The sequence below is a fragment of the Plectropomus leopardus genome, chromosome 18, assembly GCF_026936395.1.
Source record: "Plectropomus leopardus strain MGB_pleo_1.0 chromosome 18, ASM2693639v1, whole genome shotgun sequence".
Lineage (NCBI taxonomy): Eukaryota > Metazoa > Chordata > Actinopteri > Perciformes > Serranidae > Plectropomus > Plectropomus leopardus.
Genome location: NC_142193.1, coordinates 24,029,080 through 24,053,775, shown reverse-complemented (window position 1 = coordinate 24,053,775; position 24,696 = coordinate 24,029,080). Strand labels below are relative to the sequence as shown.

Genomic DNA, 24,696 nt, shown 5'->3' with positions numbered 1-24,696 from the left:
AGCCAAAAGCACCACTGAGAGATGTGGAAACAATCTGGCAGTTTGGAAGAGTGAGTCCAGGTCTTTTGTGCTGCAGCTGATGAGTGGTATTGGGCAGCAGGTGTGCTGCAGTTGATTAGCAGGATAAGCAACAGGAGTGCGTGCAGAGATCCAGCATCAGGAAGCCACGCCCAGCCTCTGAAAGCACACAGCAGAAAAAAACAGCCAAAAAAATGCAAGAAAAAAAGAACACCAATAAACAAAAAAATCCCTACCACCACAATCCTATTACGGAAAAGTATTAGAGCCAAGCACAAGGGGAAAAAATGAGGAGAAAGATTTTTTTAAATTTTATTTGTGCATTTCAAGAATCCAGTCAAAATGTCAAGAATAAAGTGACATTTAAAGTCAACATTTTGACTTTATTTTCAGATATGAAAAATAATCTACCTTGTCTGATTCATTTCTCTTATGCCAGGCACTGACACTGTAGGTTCGCCCTTATTGTTGACATTTTGACATTATTTTTGACATTTTGACTTTATTTTCGACATTTCGACTTTACACTCGAAATGGTAATTTAATTTTATTCTCAACAATTCCACTTTGCCCTCGAGATTTTGATTTTACTCAACATTCAAACTTTATTAACAACATTTTTACATTTTTCTCTCAACATTTTGAATTTATTCTCGACTTTATTCTCGATATTTTGACTTTATTCTCGTCTTTATTCTTGACATTTGGACTTGGCATTTCAGTTTTATTCTCAACAATACCACTTTATTGAAATTCAAAACCAAAATCTTCCTTTGATTTATTGTTTCTCTTGCTCGGCACTAATACTGAAGATTTGAATTTTGAATTGTCAACATTTGCACATTTGCACACACACTTTATCTTGAAATTCAAAAAACAAAATCCTCTCAACATTTAGGTTTTATTCCCATAATGCAAAATAAACCTTCCTCCTCCCATTTTTTCCGTATAATCCCTTGCACTAATACTTCTCCATTTATTTTTTATCCCGAAATTGCACTCAAAGTATACAGTTGGCAAAGTATACTTTTCATTCGACAATCACACAGTACCAAAAATGTTAAATACTGGTAAAACCATGTTATTTAGGTAATCGCTGCTGTGTGATGAGTTATGTATCAGATGATAATATCCCTCAGGGTCGACAATGATGACTAAATCACCAGATTCACTGGATTCACTGGACACTCGCATATTTGAGTCTTGGGTTTCCACTCAGCACTTTCATGGTGACTCTCTCATCATGGGGCATCTCTGGGGCTTGCTCGTGATGAGCCCCAACAACTCAAAGAAATCTTGTGTTGTCATGGAGACATTCAGCATCTCCACCCCTGCTATAGGCCCCTCGCCACAGAAACGTCCCCTCTGCCTCCGCCTCCGTCCTCATTTTATACATAGATTCAGTTCCCCCTGTGCTTCCTGGAGATAAAGTGCCCCCTTGCTGCGGCTCTGTTCCCCAGCAGCGTTTGTCCTGAGAACGTTTTCATGCCAGCATCAAAATTTGATGAAGGAGGCATGAAATAGTAATATGTTGATTTCACTGTGGCCAACTAAACAAGTGCACAAACAGAGTGTGAGTCATCCACACAGCAGCTTGCCTCTGGTCTGCATCATTTGTACTTAAGGGCCAATTTGTGCTTGTACCCACTCACACTATGAGAAAAAGCATTTCCCTCAATGCCTGTTATTCAAAAGAGAAACAATTGCATCCTATATAATTTATACCCCGCACGCTTTTTCTTTCGAAAAGGTCAACATCTAGTTGATTTCTAAAGCTTTTATCTGTATTATCAGCATAAAATCTGTAGCTTAACTCAGCACTCTGGGAGGATACATCTTCAAAGAGAGCTCTGCCATCTTCCACTTTGAAGCAACAGATAGTCTCTGATTTTCATCCTATATCTGCTCAAAGTGTCACCATGTTGTTTTTAATGGGAGAGCAAAGTTGAATGCGCAGAACTTGTGGATGTCAGTGATTAAAGTGAACATACTGCGAGCTGCAGAGCCCTGCATGCTGTAATGCTGCGCAGCATGTGGGCTCTTTGAGACTGCAGATAAGAGGCAGGCAGCGCAGCCGGCCTGCTGGAGGAGGAGGAGGAGGAGGAGAAGGAGGGAGGTGAAGGAGGTGATAAATGTCAGCAAAAGCAAGCATCTGCTGCTGAGGAGCTCCAGGCTTGATGCCTCCAACAGCCCCCAATGACACGATAACCATGGCGACAAGACCGATTGATGCCATCGTCCAGCCTGTGGTTCAAATCAGCAGGCCCCTGCTGACACATGACCCTTGGCCATGAGAGCTGATGTTTATCACAGTGGCACTAACTGTTTGTGTTTACACAGTGTGTGTGAGGGTTGATTTAGTGAACAGGTGGAACAAGTACTCAGATACTCAGCAAAACTAGCAGTTTTGCAGAAGAGAAGATATTTTCAATCAAATCTCGGGAATTCCTGACTAACGTGGTAATAGCACCTGCTTTGATGAATTGGTAGACTCTGACGTAACTGATGCTGTGAGGGCACTTCTGTTTTTTTGTTTGTTTGTTTTGTTTTGTCTTGTTTTTCTGTTGCATTTTTTTACTGGAGTTTACTGCAGTTGCTCTGATATCCTTGCTAAAAAACATCGATAATAAAAAAAAAGCAATTAAACTATATATAAGTACTTTGCTACAAGTTACAAGTTCTGCATTTGAAATCAGACTTACAGTAACTAAAAGAAGGGAACAACAACCAGCTAAAAAAAGTATCAAAAGTTAAAGTATGTGTCCTTTAAAAGAGGACTGACTGAATTTTTTGTACCATTTCGACTATTTTTCCCCTCAACGATGATTTTATTATAGACACAGAAAAAGGTCAATAACGTACTACATATATACAGACAATAATCGATAGCTACACAAAAAAAGGAAATACATAACATCACATTATTCAAATAGAAGAAGACTAGAAGAACCTTGCACCCACAAACAAACTTGAGTGCCAGTGGCTCCACAGAAAGAATAAAAAAACAGACTGAACTCAGCTGAGGGTAAGATAAGAGCAGGGTAAGAAACTGTATTTAAGAAAGTATTTCTTTATGTTAGAGCAGCTGAAGAGTGGCAGGGAAGTGGGCAGAGAAAGAGGTAATCAGTGTGTTTACATGGATATGAGTGACCTGTTCATGATCAGGTTTTTGGATAAGTCAGTTTATGTGTTTGAGCATGTACAACAGCATAATTCATATATGAGAAACCTGAATATTCTAGCTTGAATACTCAGAAGGAAACCTGGGTGTGTACCGGGAATGTGAATAACCTGATTTGTGCTCACCATATCCCGAATATGATCATAACCAGGATACGTCCCATAAATGGGTTATTCATTTTCATGTGACCACAATCAATGACATACAGCAAAAGGTCACGAGTCAGCCTCAAATTTGGGTCGCTGCCATGGAAAGAAGCTATATGGGGCCAAAGTCTACTCAGCGAGATGCAGGCTGGCCCTGAATCAGAGAGAGTTGTGGTCAGCGTTTCCCTTGTGGGTGCCAGAGCAAAGGCAGAGCATCAGCCTGAGATGTGAGCAGCCATCTCTGATACAGTGACAAAGTTTCAGGCCCACACACACACACACACCCTGCAGCACCTTCCCATTTCCCTGCTGCACACTGCCGTACCCTCTTGCAGGCACTGAGCCATCACTTTGCATCACAGACCTGAGAGGCGTGCACTGAGCGACGGACCAGAACATGTACAGTAACCTACACTATGTGCCCGTACACAGTGCAGAGGCCTCAGGCGATAAGCGAGGAGGCAGCAGTGGAAAACATGATGCCGCTTCTCTCTGTGACTCTCACTGCAGACGATCCTGGTGGGGGACAGCGGAGTGGGCAAGACCTCTCTGCTGGTCCAGTTTGACCAGGGCAAGTTCATTCCAGGGTCCTTCACCGCCACCGTCGGCATCGGTTTCACAGTGAGTCCACACTCTTCCCTCTTGTTTTCTCTCCCTCCTCTCTTCCCCTCGTTATGCTGTTGACCTCTGGTGGTGGAATATAACTGAGTACATTTACTCAAATACTGTACTTGAATACAAATTTTACGTTTTTGTACTTTACATGAGTCTTTTCTTTTCATCCCACTTTATACTTTTACTCCACTACATTTATCTGTCAGTTTTAGTAACTAGTTACTTTACAGGATTTTTTCATAAAAACACTAGAAGACTGTATAAAATGCGTTTTGTTACAAATTGAACTACCCAATAGTTTATACAAGTATAGCTGGAATGATAAGTCGATTAACTGATCAACAAAAAATTAACTACTTTGATAAAATTTGAGTCATTTTCTTGTTTGTTTGTTTTTTAAATTATTTCGATTTTTTTAGTTTTTTTTTTTTTTTTTTGCATTTTTCCTGAATTGGGTACTACAACTATTTCAATAAATATTTAATCATTTTTCTTTTTTTCTTTTTTTTAAATAGTTTTGAATTTTGGGCAGTGTTTTTTCCCTCCTAGATTTCACTGAATTGGGTACTTTTTCTTTTCATGCTTTAAGTATATTTTGTACATTTTTAATGCAGGGCTTTAACTCTAAACAGATTATTTTCATAATGTGGTATTAGTGCTTTTAGTAAAAGCAACTGAATACTTCCTCCACCACTTTTCCTCCACCCAAGTGATCAGAAGTGCATGTTGCTGTTATGTGCTGTTTGTAGTGAAGTCATGATGTGACAGTGAAGTAAATCTTCTTGTTTCTGTGCTGTCTGTGTGTCAGTGAAGTGCAGCATGAATGTGCACCAGTGTGGGATGCTCTCACTGCATTCATTACAACCCTCAAACACTCTGTGTGTGCATTATTATAGTTAATGATGGCACTGCTATGATTAAATTAGTGTGAAGACAGCACTGCTAATGAAAGTCATGGCGGCAGGCTGTGTGCTGCTGGATGTTTGTAACAAAGCTGTTTTAAACAAGACTGATGTTATGCTTTGTGACATGTGAGGGGGGGTTGTTCACTCTGTCTGGCAAGTGGAAGCAAACAGTAAAGATGTATGGCTCATTTAATGTATGATTCTTCAGCTGTGATAACTTTGGCTTTGTGTCATTGCCATTTGAGCAGCACAGAGGAGGCAGGAATCTGTGAGAAAGTATAAAATTGGCTTTGCCATTTCGTATTAGCGTGAGACTGTGGTAGTGTATGATTCAAGCTGCAGAAAACCCTGCAGAAAAATGCGCCACAGACACAAAATAAGTCACTCTGCCACGTACGTCTATTGGATTTAAAGTCAAGGGTAAGACGGCGCCTGCAAATACACTTTGATCTTGTCTTCTTACTTTATTTTGGTAGGGTTGGTGCAGATTATCAAAATAAAGTGCCTTAAAGGGACTGTTCAACCCAAAATTAAAAATACATATATTACCTCTTAGCCACAGCGCTATGAATCAATATAGATTATTTTGGCGTGCAGAGTTTCCCACACATTTACATGTTTATTTGTGGCGGCCTGCCATGATAACAACATCTGCCACTACATGTTGATTTTCTAGTTTTTGGAGCTGGAACATACTCTGGGCACAAACAAAGCAGCAGACTGCCCGATACTTCCAGCACTCTGCAACTCACACAAAACAATCTAGATTGATAATTAGCAATATGGGTAAAAGGAATAATATGTATTTTTGATTTGAGATTGGACTGTTGCTTTAAGGCACTTCATTTTGAAAAATCTGCACCAAGCCCTACCAAAATAAAGTAGAAAAGGTCATTGTGTATTTGCGGGCGCTGCCTTGACTTTAAATCCAGTGGACATACGCAGCAGAGTGACTTATTTGTTTCTGTTGTGCGTTTTTCTGGAGGGTGTTTTTTAAGCTTGAATCATCCACAACCACAAGCTCATGTTAATGCGAAATAGCAAAGCCAATTTTATACTTTTATAGTGGAGAGAAGGCAGACTTCTCTATGGCAGATATTTCCAACACTCTGCAACTTGCACCAAAACAATCTAGACCAATAAATAGCACTGCAGATAAAAGAAAAGTCATGACATTTTAAATTTGGTGGTTACGTGTCCCTTTAAATGCACACAAGGTGAAAAATCTGTCCTGGGTTGGTTGTTTCGGCTCATTCGGCTCAAACTTTAACATGTAAAGCTTTTTCTTTTAGATGCACTTCTCCTCAACCATTTCATATAAAGTACCATCAATATAAAGCAGTCAAGAGGGCACATACAGGAACGTGTCTTTGACCCTATTCATAAGCCAACCATTCAATGAGCTCCATCTACAAATGAGCGTTTCATCACCACACTGATGTCAGAGGGGTGAGATGTTGCCTGCAGCTGGCCCTGACACAGAGTGATGAGTTCATGTGTTTAGACAAGAGATTACATAACATGAGTGATCTCTAACCATGTATCATTAGTCCTGTCAGTGTGGGAAGGAGCGAGGACTTGACTTTAACACTGGGGGGAGACAAACACTCGAGGAAAAGATTCATTCTGAGACTCGGTGAAACCATTTTAGACATGTATGACATGCTAATTAAACGAGGGGATTTGGGGGTATTTATAGAGTCATTTGTTCTTGAGGAGAAGAGACTTGGATAATTGTTTGTTGGTGAGGATGGATTCAAAAGGAGAAAATAAAGATTGGTGAAGAAGCAATAATAAGAAATTAGTAGAGCTAGTATATGATCATATTAGATGGTGTTGTGAGAATTTTTGGAAAGGAAACATGTTTGGAAAATGGGTTTTGGAAACGATTCGTGCGCAATTTTACGCACCAACAACAGTTTTCTTTGGGGGGAAAATTCATCTTGTACATGGAGTATATTTAAACTAAAAGCTCACACATCAGCCTCTCTCCTCCTCTTCCTTTTCTGACCCTCTCAATGATCGAGCACCACCTGTGGCGGATGAGTCAGCCATCCGCGCGCTTGACCCCTGCAGCTGTCATTGGGTACAATGTCAGCCTGAGAGACAGACTGATGTTTTCACTCACAAGAAAACACAGTAGCTGCCGACGTCCTCACGTGCTCAGTTAATCATCTGCCCACGCCAGGATGCAGAGAAATGTTTCCGCCTGTTTGCCGTCAGTCTTTTTTTCTTGACTGGTGGATGTAGACGCCACTGCTGGTTTGTTTTTTCAAGTTTTTACCCGGCGCTTCCGTGTTTTTGACATATCAAGGTGTGATTTTTTTTTTAAAAAAAATTTCTCCTCCTCGGGAAGCGCCTGGTGATCATTTTGTGGCCACGCGCAGCAGTAATGCGAGCAGAGGAGCTGGAGGCTGGCGGAGACCGGGACTGAGCGGCTGATAAACCGTGCGCGTCTTTTCTTTCTTGGACACATCTTTCGGAGAGATATAACTGTGGTTTGGCGTCCTCAGCCCGCGCTCTCTTCTTGGCATTGCGATGTCCACGAGGAAGACATCGTTGACGGACAAGCAGGCTAAAAACGGGACGTCAAAATATGTGTTGGAGAGATGCGCTTCTATTAACGAGTATTATGATATTGCCTTCAAGGTGTGTATTCCCGTCTTGTCTTGTGTGTTGGTTTTTCTTCTTTGTGCTGGAGGAACAGGTGTCTAAATGTAGCTTTGACACAGAAACAACTGGGTGTACCTGCAGCAGCAACATCTGGAGACTGTGCATAATGAGTGAAAATCTTTAACTAATATGACCTAATGCATTAAAAAGGTCATTGTTTGCACACAACTCGACCTGATGTTTTAATTTAAGAAGTCTCTCTGAGCCTTTAAATCTCTCGAGGTCGCTTTGTCCGTCCTTCTGTGCACGCAAATATTTGCTCAGGGTGTACTTGTTGCTCCCTCCCATTAAACATTTATAAAAGCTGCACGGGCACACCTGTAACTGTCTAAGAGCCACAGACAAAAGACAAACTTAAATTCAAGTTTAATTGCATTATTATGTGCACACTGAGGCAGCTATGACTCACAATGGGGGAATAACAATGTGTGCTGGATGGTTTGAATAATTACACACCCTGTTGTTGTGATTATATTGATTAGTTTTGGCTTGGAAAAATTAAAATAACAGCAACATTTTGATTCGTCTCTCCAGAATAGAGTGTCACATGTTAGTGGCAGCTCAGACACACCGTGGGTAACACTGCTGCCTGTGGTTCCCATGGCATAAGAAAAGTGAAGTGAAATTTTACGAAAACAAGATGTTGCGCATCATCATCTGATTCAAACATCATGATCACAGTTGTGAAATATAATATATTATTATACTTAAAGGACCACTGTGTACGATTTAGGTGGATTTAGTGGCACCTAGTGGAGAGGATTTAAGACTGCAACCAGCTGTTGCAATTATAAGCATAAGTCTCCCAAATTACAAACTGACGCTGATCGTTGCAGAGGAGCTGCTAACTGTGGTGGCCATTGCAAAAACATGAAAATAGACTTATCTAGAGCCAGCGCTCGGTTTGTCATTTCCAAATGCTACTACTTTGCAATGCTTCTGTATGGAGTTGTTTAGGAATAACATATGAACACGGAAGTTAACATAACCCTATTCCCTAGAAAAAAGCCAACAGGATTTTTCCATTGAATTTTGGATTATTGCAGTAAATACGCTCAGCTGCAAACAAAAGTTTCTAAGTTTACATGTTGAAGGTAATCTTCACAAATGAACACCACTTTTATGATTTTTTAGGGTGTAAATGCAATTGCCACAAGTAAACCGCTAACATTAGGCACTTGCTAAGCGAGGCTACTTAGCCTATCTTCTAGCATGACTTATTTAGCCGTTTTTATTCTGTAAGATCAACCTTATTTATGTGAGACGAATACCTTTATTACCAAGATGTTAATTACTTATAAGTAATGCATTTCGTAACTTATCTAGGCAGCATGGTTGAAATAGCTGGCTCTCTTGCTTAGAAGGTTTGGTTTTCTTTGAAAAAATACGATCAGATGGCATAAATATGTTTTAAAAAATGTTTTCAAAAAAGTCAGAGTCCAGTGTTAACAAATGTATACATATTTAAATACTGGTAAATACTTTTGGATTGCTGTGAGGTTGCTCAGTTTTGCAACTCTGCTAAGCTTGACCGATTAGCATACTTTACAGCATGACCAGTATAGCCCTTTTAATACACTTTGACCAGATCTGCCTTTTTTATGTGGGATTAATAACTAAATTACCAAGATGTGAAGGAAGTATTACTTCTGTATTTCATTTTGAGGAAAAAACTAAGGGTAGGCTACAATAGTAAATTCAGCCTCTGCAACTAGCTGCTAACCTAACTTGAGGTAGCTAATTCTGGCTCCCTTTCTTTGATGGTTTGCATTGTTATTTGTTAAACTAAAGAAAACATACTTATAATATATTCCATTTCTGGCAATATATCTCCCTAAATCACTGGACCTTTAATTGCAAAATGATTTATGCATCACGCTCCTCCGCTTTAATTTCCTCTTCAGGGAGGATTGTATTTTTTTATCCTGCCATCATGTATAAGCTGTCAGTCATGTCTTTGTCCCTCTGTAACTTGCTGTCCCTCTTCTCTGGTGGTGGGTTTGCTCTAGGTGATGCTGCTGGGAGACTCGTCCGTGGGGAAGACGTGCGTCTTGGTGCGCTTTAAAGATGGGGCATTTCTGGGAGGCAACTTTATAGCCACCGTTGGAATAGACTTTAGGGTGAGAGAGAGATGCTGCTGAATCGACTCACAGAATGACTTATTATTCATTATTTCTGTGTTTGTGTTATATGCTTGTTACTATTATGAGAAAATATTTCCGAAAAATAGCCTTAATGATATGTTCAAAGCAACAAGGGACCCACTTGTTAGAGCGACCAATTATCACCTTATTTCCGAGCAGAACACTTAGTCACTGCGCCAAATGTACAAATCCTCTTGCCAATCAGTCAAGTTCACAGACCACTTGTGCTGCGAGGCTCTGCGGATGCCTTCATAAATGCCTTGGCAGGTGCCTGCCCACGTCTGTGTCTCCTGGACAGATTGGCTGCAGCTCAGCTCGGTCCTGGAGGAGTCACAGTGCTGACAGACGAGCTCCTAGTCACATATACCTCATGCACTAACACACACACACACACACACACATACGCAGACCCACACACTGACTGTCACTGAATTTGGAGCAGATTTCTACTGTACAGTATCTCCTCCTCTGGTGGGATGAACATGTGAATAGGCTGTTTGGAGCAAATGTTTCGACCTCCTGTTTCCCTCCAATCAAGGAAAAACACTCACACTAATGGCAAGTCAAGTAGGGGTGGTTTGTGGAGGAAATTGTGCTGCATTAGCCAGAGTGATGTACTGTCTTCTTTGGATGGTGGTGCAGACATTAGGGAGCGTAATGGATGTCTGACAGACAGAGCTATATGGACTGATCAGAAGCTTGAGCATTTCATCATGCCACCACTCAAGCAAAAGCAACAAGTATTGCAGGCAGTTTCCATTCATAAAACACACTACAAAGGGAGCTGACACTGGCTTAAATATGCAAAAAACATAATGGGTTCAGTGTCACACTATTCATTCAGAAGAATAGCTCTTAATGTAAGCCATTACTGTTTTCTCTCTTGTTATGAAGAAGGGGAAAAGCTGCTTAGAAACAGAGTCAACGGAGAGGAGCAGTTGAGTCAATATGCTGAGGTTGTCCTCCCTGCATGGATAGGCAGACAGGCTGTTGTGGCAGCTTGTAACATGGCCGGTCTATTTTCGGCATGCTTCCTTGTAGCAGTTACTCAGCATGCAGGCTCCCTCTCACGTCATAATTGAGGGAAAGATGGAAACCCATGGCAACTAATGCAGGGGTTGAACCATGTCCATTCTGGCAAAGGCAGAGGATTCAGCAGGTGGCAGCTTTAGGTCTTTTGCACATCGCAGAGGTTTCTTTTGGCAATGCACTGTAAAATCTGTCAAGCTGATTTTACCCAAAAAAATCAAGGTCACTGATTGCCTTGAAACTGTAAGTAAATATAACTATTAGTCATAATTTGTGTTTACTTTATATCTAATTGTTAAGTTTGATTAAAACTGAGTTATATTTACTTAACATTGTGAAGTTGTTGCAACTTAAAAATGACAAGTTTCATTAAATCAATCTTTGAAGTTTTAGCAACTTCAGTTAACAAAGTTTATTTTGCTATACATGTGTATTCTGCTAGTTGCAAACTAGTCATATTTGTATTTTCTTAAACATGTTAACAAAAAGGAACTCGCAGATCTCAAAACTTCCATCAGTTAGTACGTTTAGGCTACATGATGTTAGAAAAAGTCATATTATTGTTTTAATCAGACAAAAACTGGACTTTCAAACATGTGAGTCTGACTGAAATCGTACTTCTAAATATAATGTATGCTTAAACTAATATCAATCTTTTTAGGTGGATTGAAAACTAATCAATTACGGCAGAATTTGCTCAGCGCCGTTATGTGAAATTATGTGCATAAACATCGTGATTCGGGCTCAACTAGCTGAAAGGGGGCATATCTCGACCTACTGTGGTGGAGTCGGACAGACTTCCGCCAGTAAATTGATTTTTGTGTACTGGGACAAGGTCAGTAGTTTAATTAATAGCCTAATCAAGCTGTAAGTGTGACTCAACTTGTCTGTGCTTGTAAACGTTCTGATTGGCAAAATCCTTCTAGTGATTTACTGAAGTTGCTAAAACTTACAGAAACAAGGTCATTTGTCCTTTTTTAGTTGCAACAACTTCATAAAAATTAAGGAAATACTGCTCATTTTTAAGTAAACGTAACACCTAGATGTAAAGTACAAATATATTAAGATTAAAAGTAATATTTACTTTTCCTTTTCAAGGAAATTGGTTTCCAAGATTTGAAGTTAAATCAACTTGTCAGATTTTACAGTGTGTGTAGCTCCGTCTGTGTTTCTTTTGGGTGCACTTTGTGCTTTAACAGGAAAGGCAGTGGCTGTTTGAGATGACCTGTCACTGATACAGCGTGATGAAGTGATCGAGGAAGTGCTGCAAAATATTTTCTAGTCGCACTTCCTCCATTTCTGTTGAGTGGTTTTTGCTGTGCAAGGTTGTGACCTGGTTTGCTGCTACAGCAAGTCGCGATAACATGAACTCAAATGACACAGAGCATGGGAGTGTTTTTTGTTGCATGTTTGAGCATGCATGTCAAATTCTACATGGTACCTGAACCTGTATTTCCACCTTGCTCTTAAATCAACATATTCACATTCACATTTAGATTTTTTTTCTTTAGGTCAATCTTTCCTCCGTAGGAAATCAGAGGGCACCCTACGGGGCTGCAGGAAATTAACGGGGGAGTCAGTTGTTATGCTGCCAGTCGTCTTTCTCACTGTTGTGTAATTAAGTCTAATCCCAGGACCTTGTTGTTGTGTGGGTGTTGCAAATTTCTTTCTCTGCCAGCATACAAAACCACTTTTAGTTGTCTTGTTTCTTTTAACCACATGCTAAGTCTCAGCTTTTTTTAGTCCGCCGTGATGTTCGTCATTTATTTCTGTGCAGATTTCGCAGCACTCCAGTCTTTAAAGCATATGGTGGGTTGTCAGTGTCTCACGGCTCTTTTCATGTCTGCAGAATAAAGTGGTGGATGTCGACAACCTTAAAGTCAAACTCCAGGTGAGAACATGGACTTTTTCTGTCTACATTTTAGCTCAATGAATGTCAAATCATCTCATCCCTCTGGCAGATAATCTAAAATCAAAAATAACCTGAAAGGTAATTTACAAATCATAGTTAACCTAAATTGGCTGTCATTGTTTGCATTGCAAATCAGATCAAAATCTCAGATGTTGTAGTAATGTGAGCAGTTCTGCAGGGTGATGTGACAGCAGCAAGCTGTTAATGCAAGGCACATTCTCGTCTATCATCATAACCTGTTCATTCAACACTGAGTGGGAGGTGACAAAATTAGATTCCTCTGCTAGCTCGTGTAAAACCTTAGATTTTTCCTTCCTTTTTCTCACACAGACCTTGAACATTAATTCCAAAATAGACTCTACCACCATGATTTTACACTGTAAGGAGGCAGAGAACAGTAGCTACAACTATGCTGAGGTAGAAGGAAAAAGGTTTGAAAGTTTTCAGTCTGACTGGATAAACAGTGTGACAAACTGACAGGATGTGGTGATGTAATTGTATATATTTTTAAATTATTTGCCCATATAGATACGACTTCAAAACTGCACTCTAAAAACTTAAGGAAAACAGAATGACAATGAATAAAATGTATTCTTTCAGCTTTATATCTGCTTTTTGTTAGTATGCCTAAATACCTTAATGTAGCCCGAAAACAATTTATTAGTTACAGTTGATAGCTCCACCAGGGTCCAAACCTGCAGTTACAATTTTTGCTACTTTTTGCTCTGTTAAGCTAGGGTAGTTAGCCTACCTCTTAGCATGACTATCTGATTTTCAACAAGTCAGAACCCTGTGTTAACAAAATTGTGTGTATATTTGTACATTTGACTTTGTAATGTTTCAGTGTTAGTTGTTCGACTGCTGTTTTTATTTTAATTTTTCCACTCTACTAAGCTAGGCTATCCTTAGCCTAGTTTCTAGCATGCTTAGTTTAGCTGTTTTAGCCACTATGGCCATATCAACCTAATTTATGTGGGATTATAACAAAATTACTTAAATGTTCATTACAATTGATGTATTTCATTGACAAGAAACAATCAAGGAAATACGAAAGTAAATTTAGCTTTATCAGCTAGCAGCTAATTTACCTGACCAGCAGACTACCTAACTACCTAAATTTGGCTCTAGCTAACTTGGATTTTTGAAATATAATTGTTTTGTTTCTTTTAATCAAGTCAGATTTTGGTCTTAAATACATTTTGACTAAACACATTTTGGTATTTTGGCTTTGTAGGGCAGTAGGCCCATGCAAAAACGGTATGTGTCTGCTTTAGTCTGCATTAGATGTACAATTTTCCCTCTCTGCTAAGATATATTACTTAGCTCACCCGCTAGCAGGATCAGTTTACCTTTTTTTATTCTTCATGAGATCTACCTCCCTGTAATGGATAAGTAACTAAATTACCAAGATGTTGTTGATGTATTACAGGAAACATTTAGAAGGTGCAAAAGTAAATTTAGCTTTTGCAGCTCACTTGTCCAACTACCCAGCTTGATTTAGCTTAATTTGACTCTCTGACAGTTTGGTTTTTAGCTGGTTTTCTTTAAACAATAAACCTACATTTTTTCTCTGTTAAAAGAAGCCAGATTCTAACCACAGTTTTGACAGCATATATAGTTCCTGTATTTTGGCTCTGCAGTGCAGTACGCTATAATGGCATGTTTCTGCTTTAGTCATTGGCTGTGGAGGATTTTCTGTGTGGATAGTTCAGGATGTTCAGTTTTCCCACGTTAGCTGCTGTGTAATTATGTGGTTTGTTACGCAGATCTGGGATACAGCTGGCCAAGAGAGATTCCGAAGCGTAACGCACGCCTACTACAGAGATGCCCAGGGTGACCTTTGCTTTTTATATTTCACTTCCTTGTGCTCTCTTTCTCTGTGTTTGCGTGTGGGAACGGATGGTATAGGTATAAGGCTGCAACCTGGCTGAGATGTTACTTTTTATTATTGTGCATAGAAAGTGAATGTAGGTGTTTATTTGTGTTGCATAAGACTGTGTGCAGATAACAATAAAGGCTTTCTGTTTCCTTTTACAGCGTTACTTCTGCTTTATGATATCACCAGCAAGATGTCGTTTGACAATATCAGGGTAAGGCTGTATCAAATTACTTTTCCCTCCCAATCTCGCTCTCTCTCTCTTCTCTTTTCATTTTCACCTCCTAAACCCTCTCAAGCTGAACGCCTCACTCTGTCTGTTTACATGCAAAGTGCTTCGAGGACCTCCAACATTTTCTCAAAGCCCTCTTTGGAAATGACATGATGTTATCGTTTGCTTCACTACACAGTTCCCAGTTTCAGTAATGAAAAGCAATAAAAATGTTCAAGGATAAGAGTGACTCAGTCTCACTGTGATTGATTGGAGGATGGTAATAATGCACGGCTCAGGAGGAGAGCGAAAATGCAGACTTTAAGTGGTGGTATTTGTTTTGTTTATAGACCAATCTCTCTTTCTCCTCCCCTCCTGTATCTGTCTGTCTTTTTTACTTTCAAAGGCTTGGCTGACTGAAATACAAGAGTATGCCCAGAAGGATGTGGTCATCATGTTGCTCGGCAACAAGGTGAGCGATGCTTCCTTTTTTGCGCTTCATAAAAAAGATCAGGAGGATAACTGGTCTCTTAGCACAATTTTAACACGCTCTTATCACACTTAGACAGACATCTCAATGCTAAGAGGCCAGAAAATGCCTCGACTGTGCAGCACATACATGAATGCAAACTCTTGCTTTCCTATTTTAACATTTACAAGTAAATGTTGTGTTTGTGTGTCTTGATTTTTTCTGTCTGAGAGAAGTATTTTCTTGCAGTGAAAATAAAGTCAGTCATTAACAGAATTGTCCACATAAACACATTCATTTCTTAACCATTGCCCAATGTTACTCATTCAAAACCTGCTGCAAAAATGACTTATCACTTGCTTCAAGCTTCCCTTGCATGAAACCATTTCCTCCACAATGCTGCTGGTGATGAAAGGAGAAAATTTCATGTCTCATTGCAACCAGCAGTCACTGTTGATATATTTCTAAGCTCCCTCTGGTGGCTCAGGGAGGACTCACCCTTCTCCAGGGTCAGAGATGTCACACAGCAGCGGCTTAGATCATTGGCTGTGAGAGTAGCAGGACTTGAGGCATCAGTCTGTGGGAGCGCTGCTCTTTTGCTAGAGGTGGAGTTTCTGACATCTCATCAGTCTGAAGGAGCTCTGGCTCAGCAGCTGGCAGCAGATAAGAGGGACGTGCGGGTTTACACGATGGTTTCTCACTGTAGCTAATGGCGTGGTGAATCTGTGACCCTTCACCTCTGCTATGATGACTTGTTTTTTCTCCCCCCGCTGTTGTTTTACAGTCAGACATGGCTGCAGAGAGGGTTGTGAAGACAGAGGAAGGAGAGAGGCTGGCGAAGGTAATGCATGACAGCTCATTTGGATCATCATCTCTACAACAGACACTCCACCTGTTCCCCTAATGTTTTTCCATTGCAGGAATATGGTGTACCATTTATGGAGACCAGTGCGAAGACAGGAGTCAATGTGGAGCTGGCCTTTCTCGCTGTAGCAAAGTAAGTCCTACAGCTGCATAAAATCAATGTTTTTACATTAGTGGTGGTTGAAATGACTAAAAGGTGTTGCTCAGAGACTTACCGCCTGACTCCGCAGTTCTCTCCATCTCCACATAGCATTTCTTTAACCTTAGTTTTGGCTTTCCATCCCAAAGTGATATTGCTTTGGTTAGGTCTCATCAGCAGTGTTTCCAGCATTAGCATGCAGTCACTGTAAAAGCTCTAAAACCCCTCTGTACGCTCTACACTTAACATAGCAGACAGCCAAAATTAGCAAGTAGCTGCTGACTTGTGGCTGTACAGGTTCCCCAGATTTGGCAGGTCAGGAAGAAGTCTGAGGTTAGTGGTGTCAACTCCTCTGTCTCTTTTGATTTCTCTCTTTATTATTTTTTTCAGTGTACTTATTCTGTTTTGTTTTATATTGTTTGCTAGTATTATTATCCTAATCATTATTAGGGATGTCCTGATTTGTTCTCAAAGATCGGTATCAGGGCAGATTGAGGCATGTTTTGATTGATTGGGATCGGGAACATTTAGCTTTTAGAGACTTTGTTTTATATCAGCTGTCACACAGGTGTTTTAATTTAATGCATACAACACTGAGCCCAACCTTCGTCAACACTTCTCCACTCAGTTGTCTCTCTCTGCCCTCTGCTGAGCTCCCATAAGAGCAGTGGCTGAGCCACGGCAAAACACTACACACCATAAACAAAAACGCAGTATGAGACTGTTCATTTACGTTATTTACTGAAGTTCAAAACCATTGTTTCATTTTAGCTCAGTATGAAAGACACATTTTGCATTCAGTTATAGCTCAAAGTGTTTCTCCACCCTGCTCAGAGGAGAGAGAAGGAGAGGTGCGGTGCAAACCTTACTACAACCACACTCACCACTGCACGTATGCAAACTCTGTGCGTAAAAAGCAAATATGGCTTATGTATTAATGATACATAATCCGCCCAAAAGACGTGAGGACAACAAAAATAAACACTAAAAGGAATACAGTTCATTAAGGTAACTCAAGACACTATAACCACTCTTAGTGTAGTAAAATAACAGAAAGAATACTATTATGCATGATTATCTTTTTGTACTTGCCATTTGCACTCACTAACAGAAATATTCTCTTGTAGAAACAAATCTTACAGGAGCCTTCACAATGAAAAATGGCTTCTTAATAACAATAAACGAATGCCTCTCTAATAATAAACAAATGTGTTTGTGTATGTGGAAGGGGCCATATTGGGTCTCAATGAAATGAACCAATAAACAAAATCAATATAAAGCCTGCAGGCGTTAGGGGATCATTAGGCAAGGAAAAAGTCTCGCACTAAAACACCAAGAACTGCCCTGATGCAATTCACCTAATGGAAAGGTGTTCTTTAATATTCCCTCCACTTCGGTTTCAGCATGCACAGAATAGCAAAGGCCAGCTAATAGTCTCGAAAGGGCCGAGAGACCAGGAGCTGTATTCACAAACACTCAGAGATCCTCACTTAAAATTGCTAGCAAGGAGGGCTAGTTTAGGAGTGATTTCGGAAAATTCTCAGGGCAACTAAGGGACAAAAACTTTTTTTGTAGTCAGGAGGAGTGGTTGACCCTGTTGCTAGGTATGATGTAACATGGCCTTTTAACAGATGTGATTGGTTGTCACAGACATGCCCTTTAGTGAGCCTGCAAGATGTGGATACCCAGTGGAAATAAGATAAATTGCATCACAATGGGTGGGAAATGAGTACATTTTCTCATTCTTCCTAATCTAATTTGTAGTGTGTTATTAACTCATTGTCATTCAGCATTTGGAAAATATTTCTATTTTGTTTTTCTGCCTTTTTCTCATCGTCTTAAACTCTTCAGCTGCTTAAAAGTCCCCCTCCCTTCTCCTAACTGTTTTTCAGCTTAGGCACGCTCTTGCAGGCTGAAATGCTTTGTGAATAACTTTAACTTCAGATCAAGTCTTAAATTCAAGGGGAAATTCTTAGAAAAAGTCACAATTCTAAGAACTTTCTGAGAATTTGTCCCTAGCAGCAACTCTTTGTACTCTGAACCTTTGTGAATACTGCTTCAGAGTTTCTGGCTGACATCTGCTAACACAAGGTCTGCATTCAATGGAGGAAAGATGAGAATGCCCTGAGTGTCTGTTTCCTCACCACTGTTATGCCCTCAGAAAAGTGCATCGCCACACCCTGATTGGCCCAGAGAAAAAAATGCAACAAGCTGCACTCAATCCTTAATTAGGAGTCAGTGTCCACACCTTGCACAACAGGTGATCCGAATAACCCAACAATCAACTGGGGAGTCGTGACATTCAGCTGAAATGGTGAAATGACCGCAAGTACAAAGACTGAGGCACTGCTACAGACCAGCTGAAAATAGTCTGAAAATTAGTGAAAATTTGACTTACTTTATCAGGTGGACAGAAGCACAACTCCAAATAAATTGCTCAGTGTCTGTCGGATATTTAAATAGGCAACCAAATATGCCTGTTTTATGTTTATGGCATGTTGCACTGCCTTTGAGTGTCCACGATATCTGTTCTCTTATTTTTATCCCTGCCATAATTTACAATTTGGTCACAAAATGCTGTAAAGAAGTGACAGGTGAAAGTCTGTAAAGTAGACCTTTCTCTTCCCTTTGCCACCCACATAAATCAGAGAAAATGAATGAAAATTAACAAAAGAGAAAGAAACAAAGAAAATACACTTCACACAGAAACGTTATTTGCACTTCTGTCATTTCTCGAGTCATCTACAAGAGATCCCCAAAACATGTATTTTACGCTTCAAAGGCTACATTTTCTTTTATGTCATCCTCTGCAGTGAGAAAATGAATGTTTCTACATACTGTGCTGAAAAGTGCACCTTTCTCTGCTTGTAATAGAAAGGCTAAAATGATATTAATTTTCAGTTTAGTGAGGGTCATGCTTCTGAGGTTCCACACAAAGGGATTGTATTTTAATCTTCGTGCATACAGCTGCTATCTTGTTGCAGACTCTGAGTTTACTACGGTCTTCTTCTCTGAACATTTTTATTCCTCCACGATAGCCATGAATGGAGGCATTATGTTTCAGTCTCATTCTTGTGAACGCGATATTTCAAGAAAACCTTGAGGGATTTTTTTCAAATCTGGCACTTAAATGTTCACTTGGACTCAACAATTAACAGATAAGAATTTGGTGAACAAAGGTCAAGGACACTGAACTCATCTGTCTCATTGTCATGAACAAGATATCTTAATTATACTTTGACGGGATTTCTTCAAATCTGGCACAAAAGTCCCCTTGGACCCAATAATGAATTGCTTAGATTTTTTTGGCTGTAGGTCAAGGTCATTGTAATCTTGTCTGTCTTGTTCTTGTGAACAAGATATCTCAAATTTGGAACAAACGTCCACTCGGACTCAACAATGAACTGATAAGAACGTGGTGGACAAAAGTCAAGGTCACTATGACCTCATTTGTCTCATTATAGTGAACGCAATATCTCAAAAATGCCTTTATGAAATTTTTTTGGATGAAAACTGTAACTTGACTTGTTTATGGAGGCATACAACTGAGTCAAACCAACTTCACTCGCAGTAGACTGCGAGGCCGTAATAATTTTCTTTGACATGGCGTTGATGCTCACAAGCTTCCCTCTGACTCCTGCAACTAATACATCTCATGGTTATTGGCTGATTTCTTGTTTGGTCCTGTTGATTTGTGACATTGGGATTTTGCGTGTTGGAGGCTCCCCGAGGAGCCAAACATTAACTGTGTAATTTCTGCTTGTGACTGACTTCCTCGTGCACACACCTTTCCTATTGACAGGCAGGAAATATAAAAAAAAGGTTGGTAATGACTGATTGTACAGCACGTTCCCAGAGCTGTGGCAGACAGTAATGTGGGTGATTTGCTATCTTCATATGTATTTTAAGTGCAAGTTAGATTAAATGATTCATGCCAGAGGCTTTTTGATTAAATCTTAGCACAGATAGATGTTTCTCTCCCTTGCTCGCTTGCTTTTTTATTCCTTTTCCTTTCTCATTTTCTTGATTTGCTCACCCTGTCTGTGCTCCATCCCACACATCCACCCCCTCTGTTTCTAACTTCCTGTGTCTCTCTCCATCAGGGAGCTGAAGCACAGAGCGACACAGCAGCCGAATGAGCCCAAGTTCCAGATACACGACTACATCGAGTCTCAGAAGCACAAGTCTGGCTGCTGCGGCCTCATGTAGCTGATGCTGATCACCAGGCAGAGAGAGACACACAGAGAGAGATGAGGAGAGGAGGGGAGGGAGGGAGTGGGAATGAGGTAAACAAACAAAAGTCTGCTCTCTTTCGAAAAGCCAATCCCAGCACCAAACCTGAGAAGTGGACAACCTTGTCTTCTCCACTGAGCCTTTAGCTTGAATGGAATCTGGACTGGCTGCCATCCCTTATCTGAAATGTGAATTTAAATCTCTCTTATGTCATGCGTAGAAATGTTTGTAGTCTTTGTGGTGAAAGTTGTATCAAACTACAAGTCAGGAGTTACAATCTGAAATGCTATATCCATCTGCAGGGACAAACAGAAAACATTTATCATTCTATCTTACATAGCTGCAGAAATCTAAATTCATCATTGTTAATGCAAAATATGGCATCTGTGTTCATGTAGATCTGAAGAATTTTTAAAAATTATTTTGGGGTAGGAGGTGTCTGCGACATATTACACTTAAGGGGTAACTGCACCCTCAAATTCTGCTCGAACCTACAGTGTCAGTACAAAATATCTTGGTTAGGGGAAGTAACCCTTGTGTATTTAAATTGTTTCTCAGTGCTTGCAAATGCTTAAGCTACCAGCAGGGGTCCGTGTCAAGCAGCAGCCTCCATGGCTAAGAACTTCTTAGGAACACCATTCAACGTTTTTTTTTCCAGTTTTTTCCAGTGGCCACTGGAAAAAATCTGGCCCAAAAGGCATTTTCCTCTTAGACCACCATTATAAGAGGGACATCTGTAAAACTGTTGACAGGACACCTCGACTGCCATCAAGGTCAATACTGACTCTTTCTAATATCAAGTTTTGAGCCATGGAGACATCTTTGGAAAAATGAAGCCAGCACGGCAACATATCCTCATTCAATAGTTTGTGTATCTTACAAAAATGCAGGTAATGGTTCTATGATATCCTATGAATTAGCACCAATGACTTGGTACCGCTACTGGTTAAGTTAGTTTTCTGTTAAGGGCTATAGCATTGTCACATTGTGAAGCCCGTTTGTCACATAATTAACATAAAGTTACATATGTTAGGGTAAGTAAGCTTATAGAGTACCCCAGTAATGAGTCTTAAAACATGGAAAGCTTTTAGCATTTTGCCACCTCCTGATCCCTCTTCTCAGAGTGACGGATTTTTAAACAGGTTTTTGGTTTGATGTCTTAAATAAGGTCTGTGGTTGACAAGCTTAAGAGACTTTCACGTTTTGTTCTATGACATAAAATACGTCTGTAAATACCCCACTTGCAAACTTTGAAGCTTGTGTATGTCTTATAAAATGTGGTTGCTTACAAGTGGCTAAAGGAGACTTCAGAACATCGTCACGCTGAGTAGTTCATTTTAGCCTAGCAATAGCTTTTTACTTCTGGCAATTGCATTTAGGCTTCAAAAATCCAGAAAGTGGTGTGAGTTTGTGAAGATTATCTTGCTGAACAAAACGCGTAAGTACCACAAATGCTTGTTTACCACAGAGCTTATTACCTGTAATCATTCTGAAACCAATGGAAAAATCCCATAGGCCTTTTTTACGAGGGAACCAGGGTGACATTAGCTTGCTGAAGCACTCTATGGAGGTTAGTTTAAGAAAAAAATCATGGTTGACAATTGTCATGTTGCTTACTTCACATAAAGTTCCTTACTTAACATAACATGATGATACCTTAAAAATAACCACTTGGTTTCACACAGGACTTAAACATCAGTCTCCAGAAGGAAAGTCCTATATTTGTTTGACCCATTCACCACCCCAACCTGCCTCCTTACGCAGACTTTTGCTCTTTAAACTGCTTCCTTCTTTACTCCTGTCAGCACATTCATCACGTGTTTGTAGCCTTCACGATTAAGTGAGTTACATGCAAATTCTGGTGCAATACTTTTCATAGGTATACATATGATTAGTGCAGAACAGCCTGGACGCGAATTGCCAAAAAACTGCACCAATATGGCGATAATCAAACTGCCAAATTCGTGGAACCCCTCAAATAGGGTGTCTACTAACTGATAGGTTATGTTACGGTGGCTACATCCATTATTTTTATACAGTCTGTGCTCAGTATATGTAATAGACCAGGGAGCCTATTTGTCAGTGTTAGGAAGGGCCCAGGAAATTTAGCTGAACCAAACTTTTAAATTTGAGCAGGCACATTTAAAAAGAGATCTATATTAACAGCGTATAGCAACAAGAATCAAAGTGATCACATGTACAGAACAAAAATATAATTAGTATATAGTACCTAATTAAAACCGGCAGGACCCTGCTTGACCTCATGTTTGTAATAAAACAGTTTCCAGTTGCTGTAACTTGAAATTTTGCTATTTAATTGAGTTCAGTAACCTTTTCCAAAGTGATCTTATCTACTTTAGCTTTGTTTGTCCCGGCTGAAAGCGGTGCATCACAAAGCAAAGTTTGGCCATATTCTCAGAACTGTCGCCTTTTCCATCCTGCAGTTTGCAGGTCCGACTCTTGACAAATGACAGTTTTTATATAAACAATCGATACGACTGTTGGTTTGGATATAGCATTTTGCCATGCAGCTCTTAGTTTGTTTCCATCCCTGTTTTTCCAGGCTGTGAACTGAATCCCTTTTGGCCTTACAGTCTTCATTTTATTCTTTGACAATTCAGTGTGTTTGAGAAGTGGACTTCAGTCTCACAGTCAGATTGTAGCTAAAATTATCCCATCTGTTCACATCTGTACTGCTGTTAGATAGAATAAAGCCAACTTTTTGAGGGCGCTCGCCCGCTGTGTGTCTGTCTGTACATTCAATTCAGGGCCAGTGAAACTTCATTCAAAGTACTGTACATGTAAATGTGCTGGAGCATCATCCCACCAGGCTTCATACAAAGAGATATAAACATCATTTTACATCCTTGGTTAGAGATTCATCTGCATGCTATTTGCCTTTTATACACACACACACACACACACACACACACACACACACACACACACACACACACACACACACACACACACAAATACACACAGATGCTCACCGCTCTCCCAAACATTGTTGTGTCTCCTTTAATGATGGCTGTTGTTGTCAAAATTGTACCGAAGCTGTATTTGTTCTTGCACCACATCGTGTAACTCGTTTCTTTGTACTATGTTCATTATGAATGTTTACTTGTCGAACTTGCTTAATGTCACATTTGTCCCTCTTCCTCTGAGACGTCACGGTGATCACAAAGTGCCATGAAAAAGTGCTTTGTTATCATATTATATATAAAAAGTATATTTTGTAATGTATGTGGTGTTGTTTTATTGAAGTCAGTCTTGTCTGTGTGTCTTGTGTGTGTGTGTGTGTGTTTGGGGTGTTGGAGGGAGGGGGCGTGAGTCACAGGGTGTGCTGAGGTTAATGAGCCACTGTGTGGCAGCAGCGACCCTGTTTATTCGTTAGTATGTCACACCACAAAAAAAGAAAAAAAACTGTTTTATCAATTAGAGGCCAAACTCATGTTGATTCTGTATTTAAGAATGTATTCTGTTATAGAGGTTCACTGTTTTTCAGAGGATGATGATGTTTTTGTGAATAATGATGCTGTATATGTTAAATTTATTGAAACGTTTTTTGTACAGGACATAAATCCTCTACGCCAAACTCCCCAACTACAACAGACAAACCATACAAGAAAGCAATACCACAATATACTTGTTTAAGTTAATAATTACACACAATCAAAAATTAGCTTGAGAATTATACAACATATCTTTTGTTTACCAATATATATATATACCAATATACATGCTTTTTCATATTATTTCAAGCATCCATGCTTTTATTCCTTGAAATGTGATGAAGCTTTTTCTCTCATCTCACTGGAAATGGTTACACTTTTGACGCCAGTTGGTAAAAACTGTTTGTAATGTTTTTGCTTTTTGACATACAATAGACCAAGTAAATATAATTTCAAGAAATTTTCAAAAGAATATTTTTGGGGTACACGCACCTTAAAAGAACACTGTAAGAAAAAAGAAGATTTTATAAAATACTCATGGAAAATATTCAAAAAGCCTTTAAATTAAATCATGCCATTTGAAATTGAAAAACAAAAAATTAACTTGTTATAAATTTGTCAACATTGTGACACTGTGGAATAGCCCATTGGAATAAATACATTAAATAACTCCCTCTAAAACCATAGCTATTATTCCAAAAGTGGATGACAGGCTAATTTGTAACATCATATATTCTTTGAACAAGCTTATATATCTCAATCATTTCACCTCTGTGTCTGCTGCTAGAATAGGCGAATGTAATTTTCTAATGTCTCCTCAAAATGT

At 39.6% G+C, this 24,696-nt stretch overlaps 1 protein-coding gene across 1 annotated transcript; it reads left to right on the top strand.

Moving 5' to 3' along the window:
* The first annotated feature begins 6,907 nt into the window (after positions 1-6,907).
* LOC121956568 (ras-related protein Rab-37) lies at positions 6,908-23,661 on the top strand. Its single transcript, XM_042504843.2, has 9 exons — positions 6,908-7,514; positions 9,548-9,658; positions 12,561-12,602; positions 14,390-14,456; positions 14,661-14,713; positions 15,117-15,182; positions 15,964-16,020; positions 16,100-16,176; positions 20,286-23,661. Exons 1-9 carry the CDS (start codon positions 7,404-7,406, stop codon positions 20,389-20,391), a joined length of 690 nt encoding a protein of 229 aa, XP_042360777.1. The 5' UTR covers positions 6,908-7,403; the 3' UTR covers positions 20,392-23,661.
* The last annotated feature ends 1,035 nt before the right edge of the window (positions 23,662-24,696 follow it).

Bases quoted from the DNA above. Each gene is read 5' to 3' on its own strand.
- LOC121956568 (XM_042504843.2), top strand. From the start codon at position 7,404: ATGTCCACGAGGAAGACATCGTTGACGGACAAGCAGGCTAAAAACGGG. The intron at 12,603-14,389 runs GTGAGAACATGG...TTTGTTACGCAG, and splicing joins ACCTTAAAGTCAAACTCCAG to ATCTGGGATACAGCTGGCCA. The intron at 16,021-16,099 runs GTAATGCATGAC...TTTCCATTGCAG, and splicing joins AAGGAGAGAGGCTGGCGAAG to GAATATGGTGTACCATTTAT.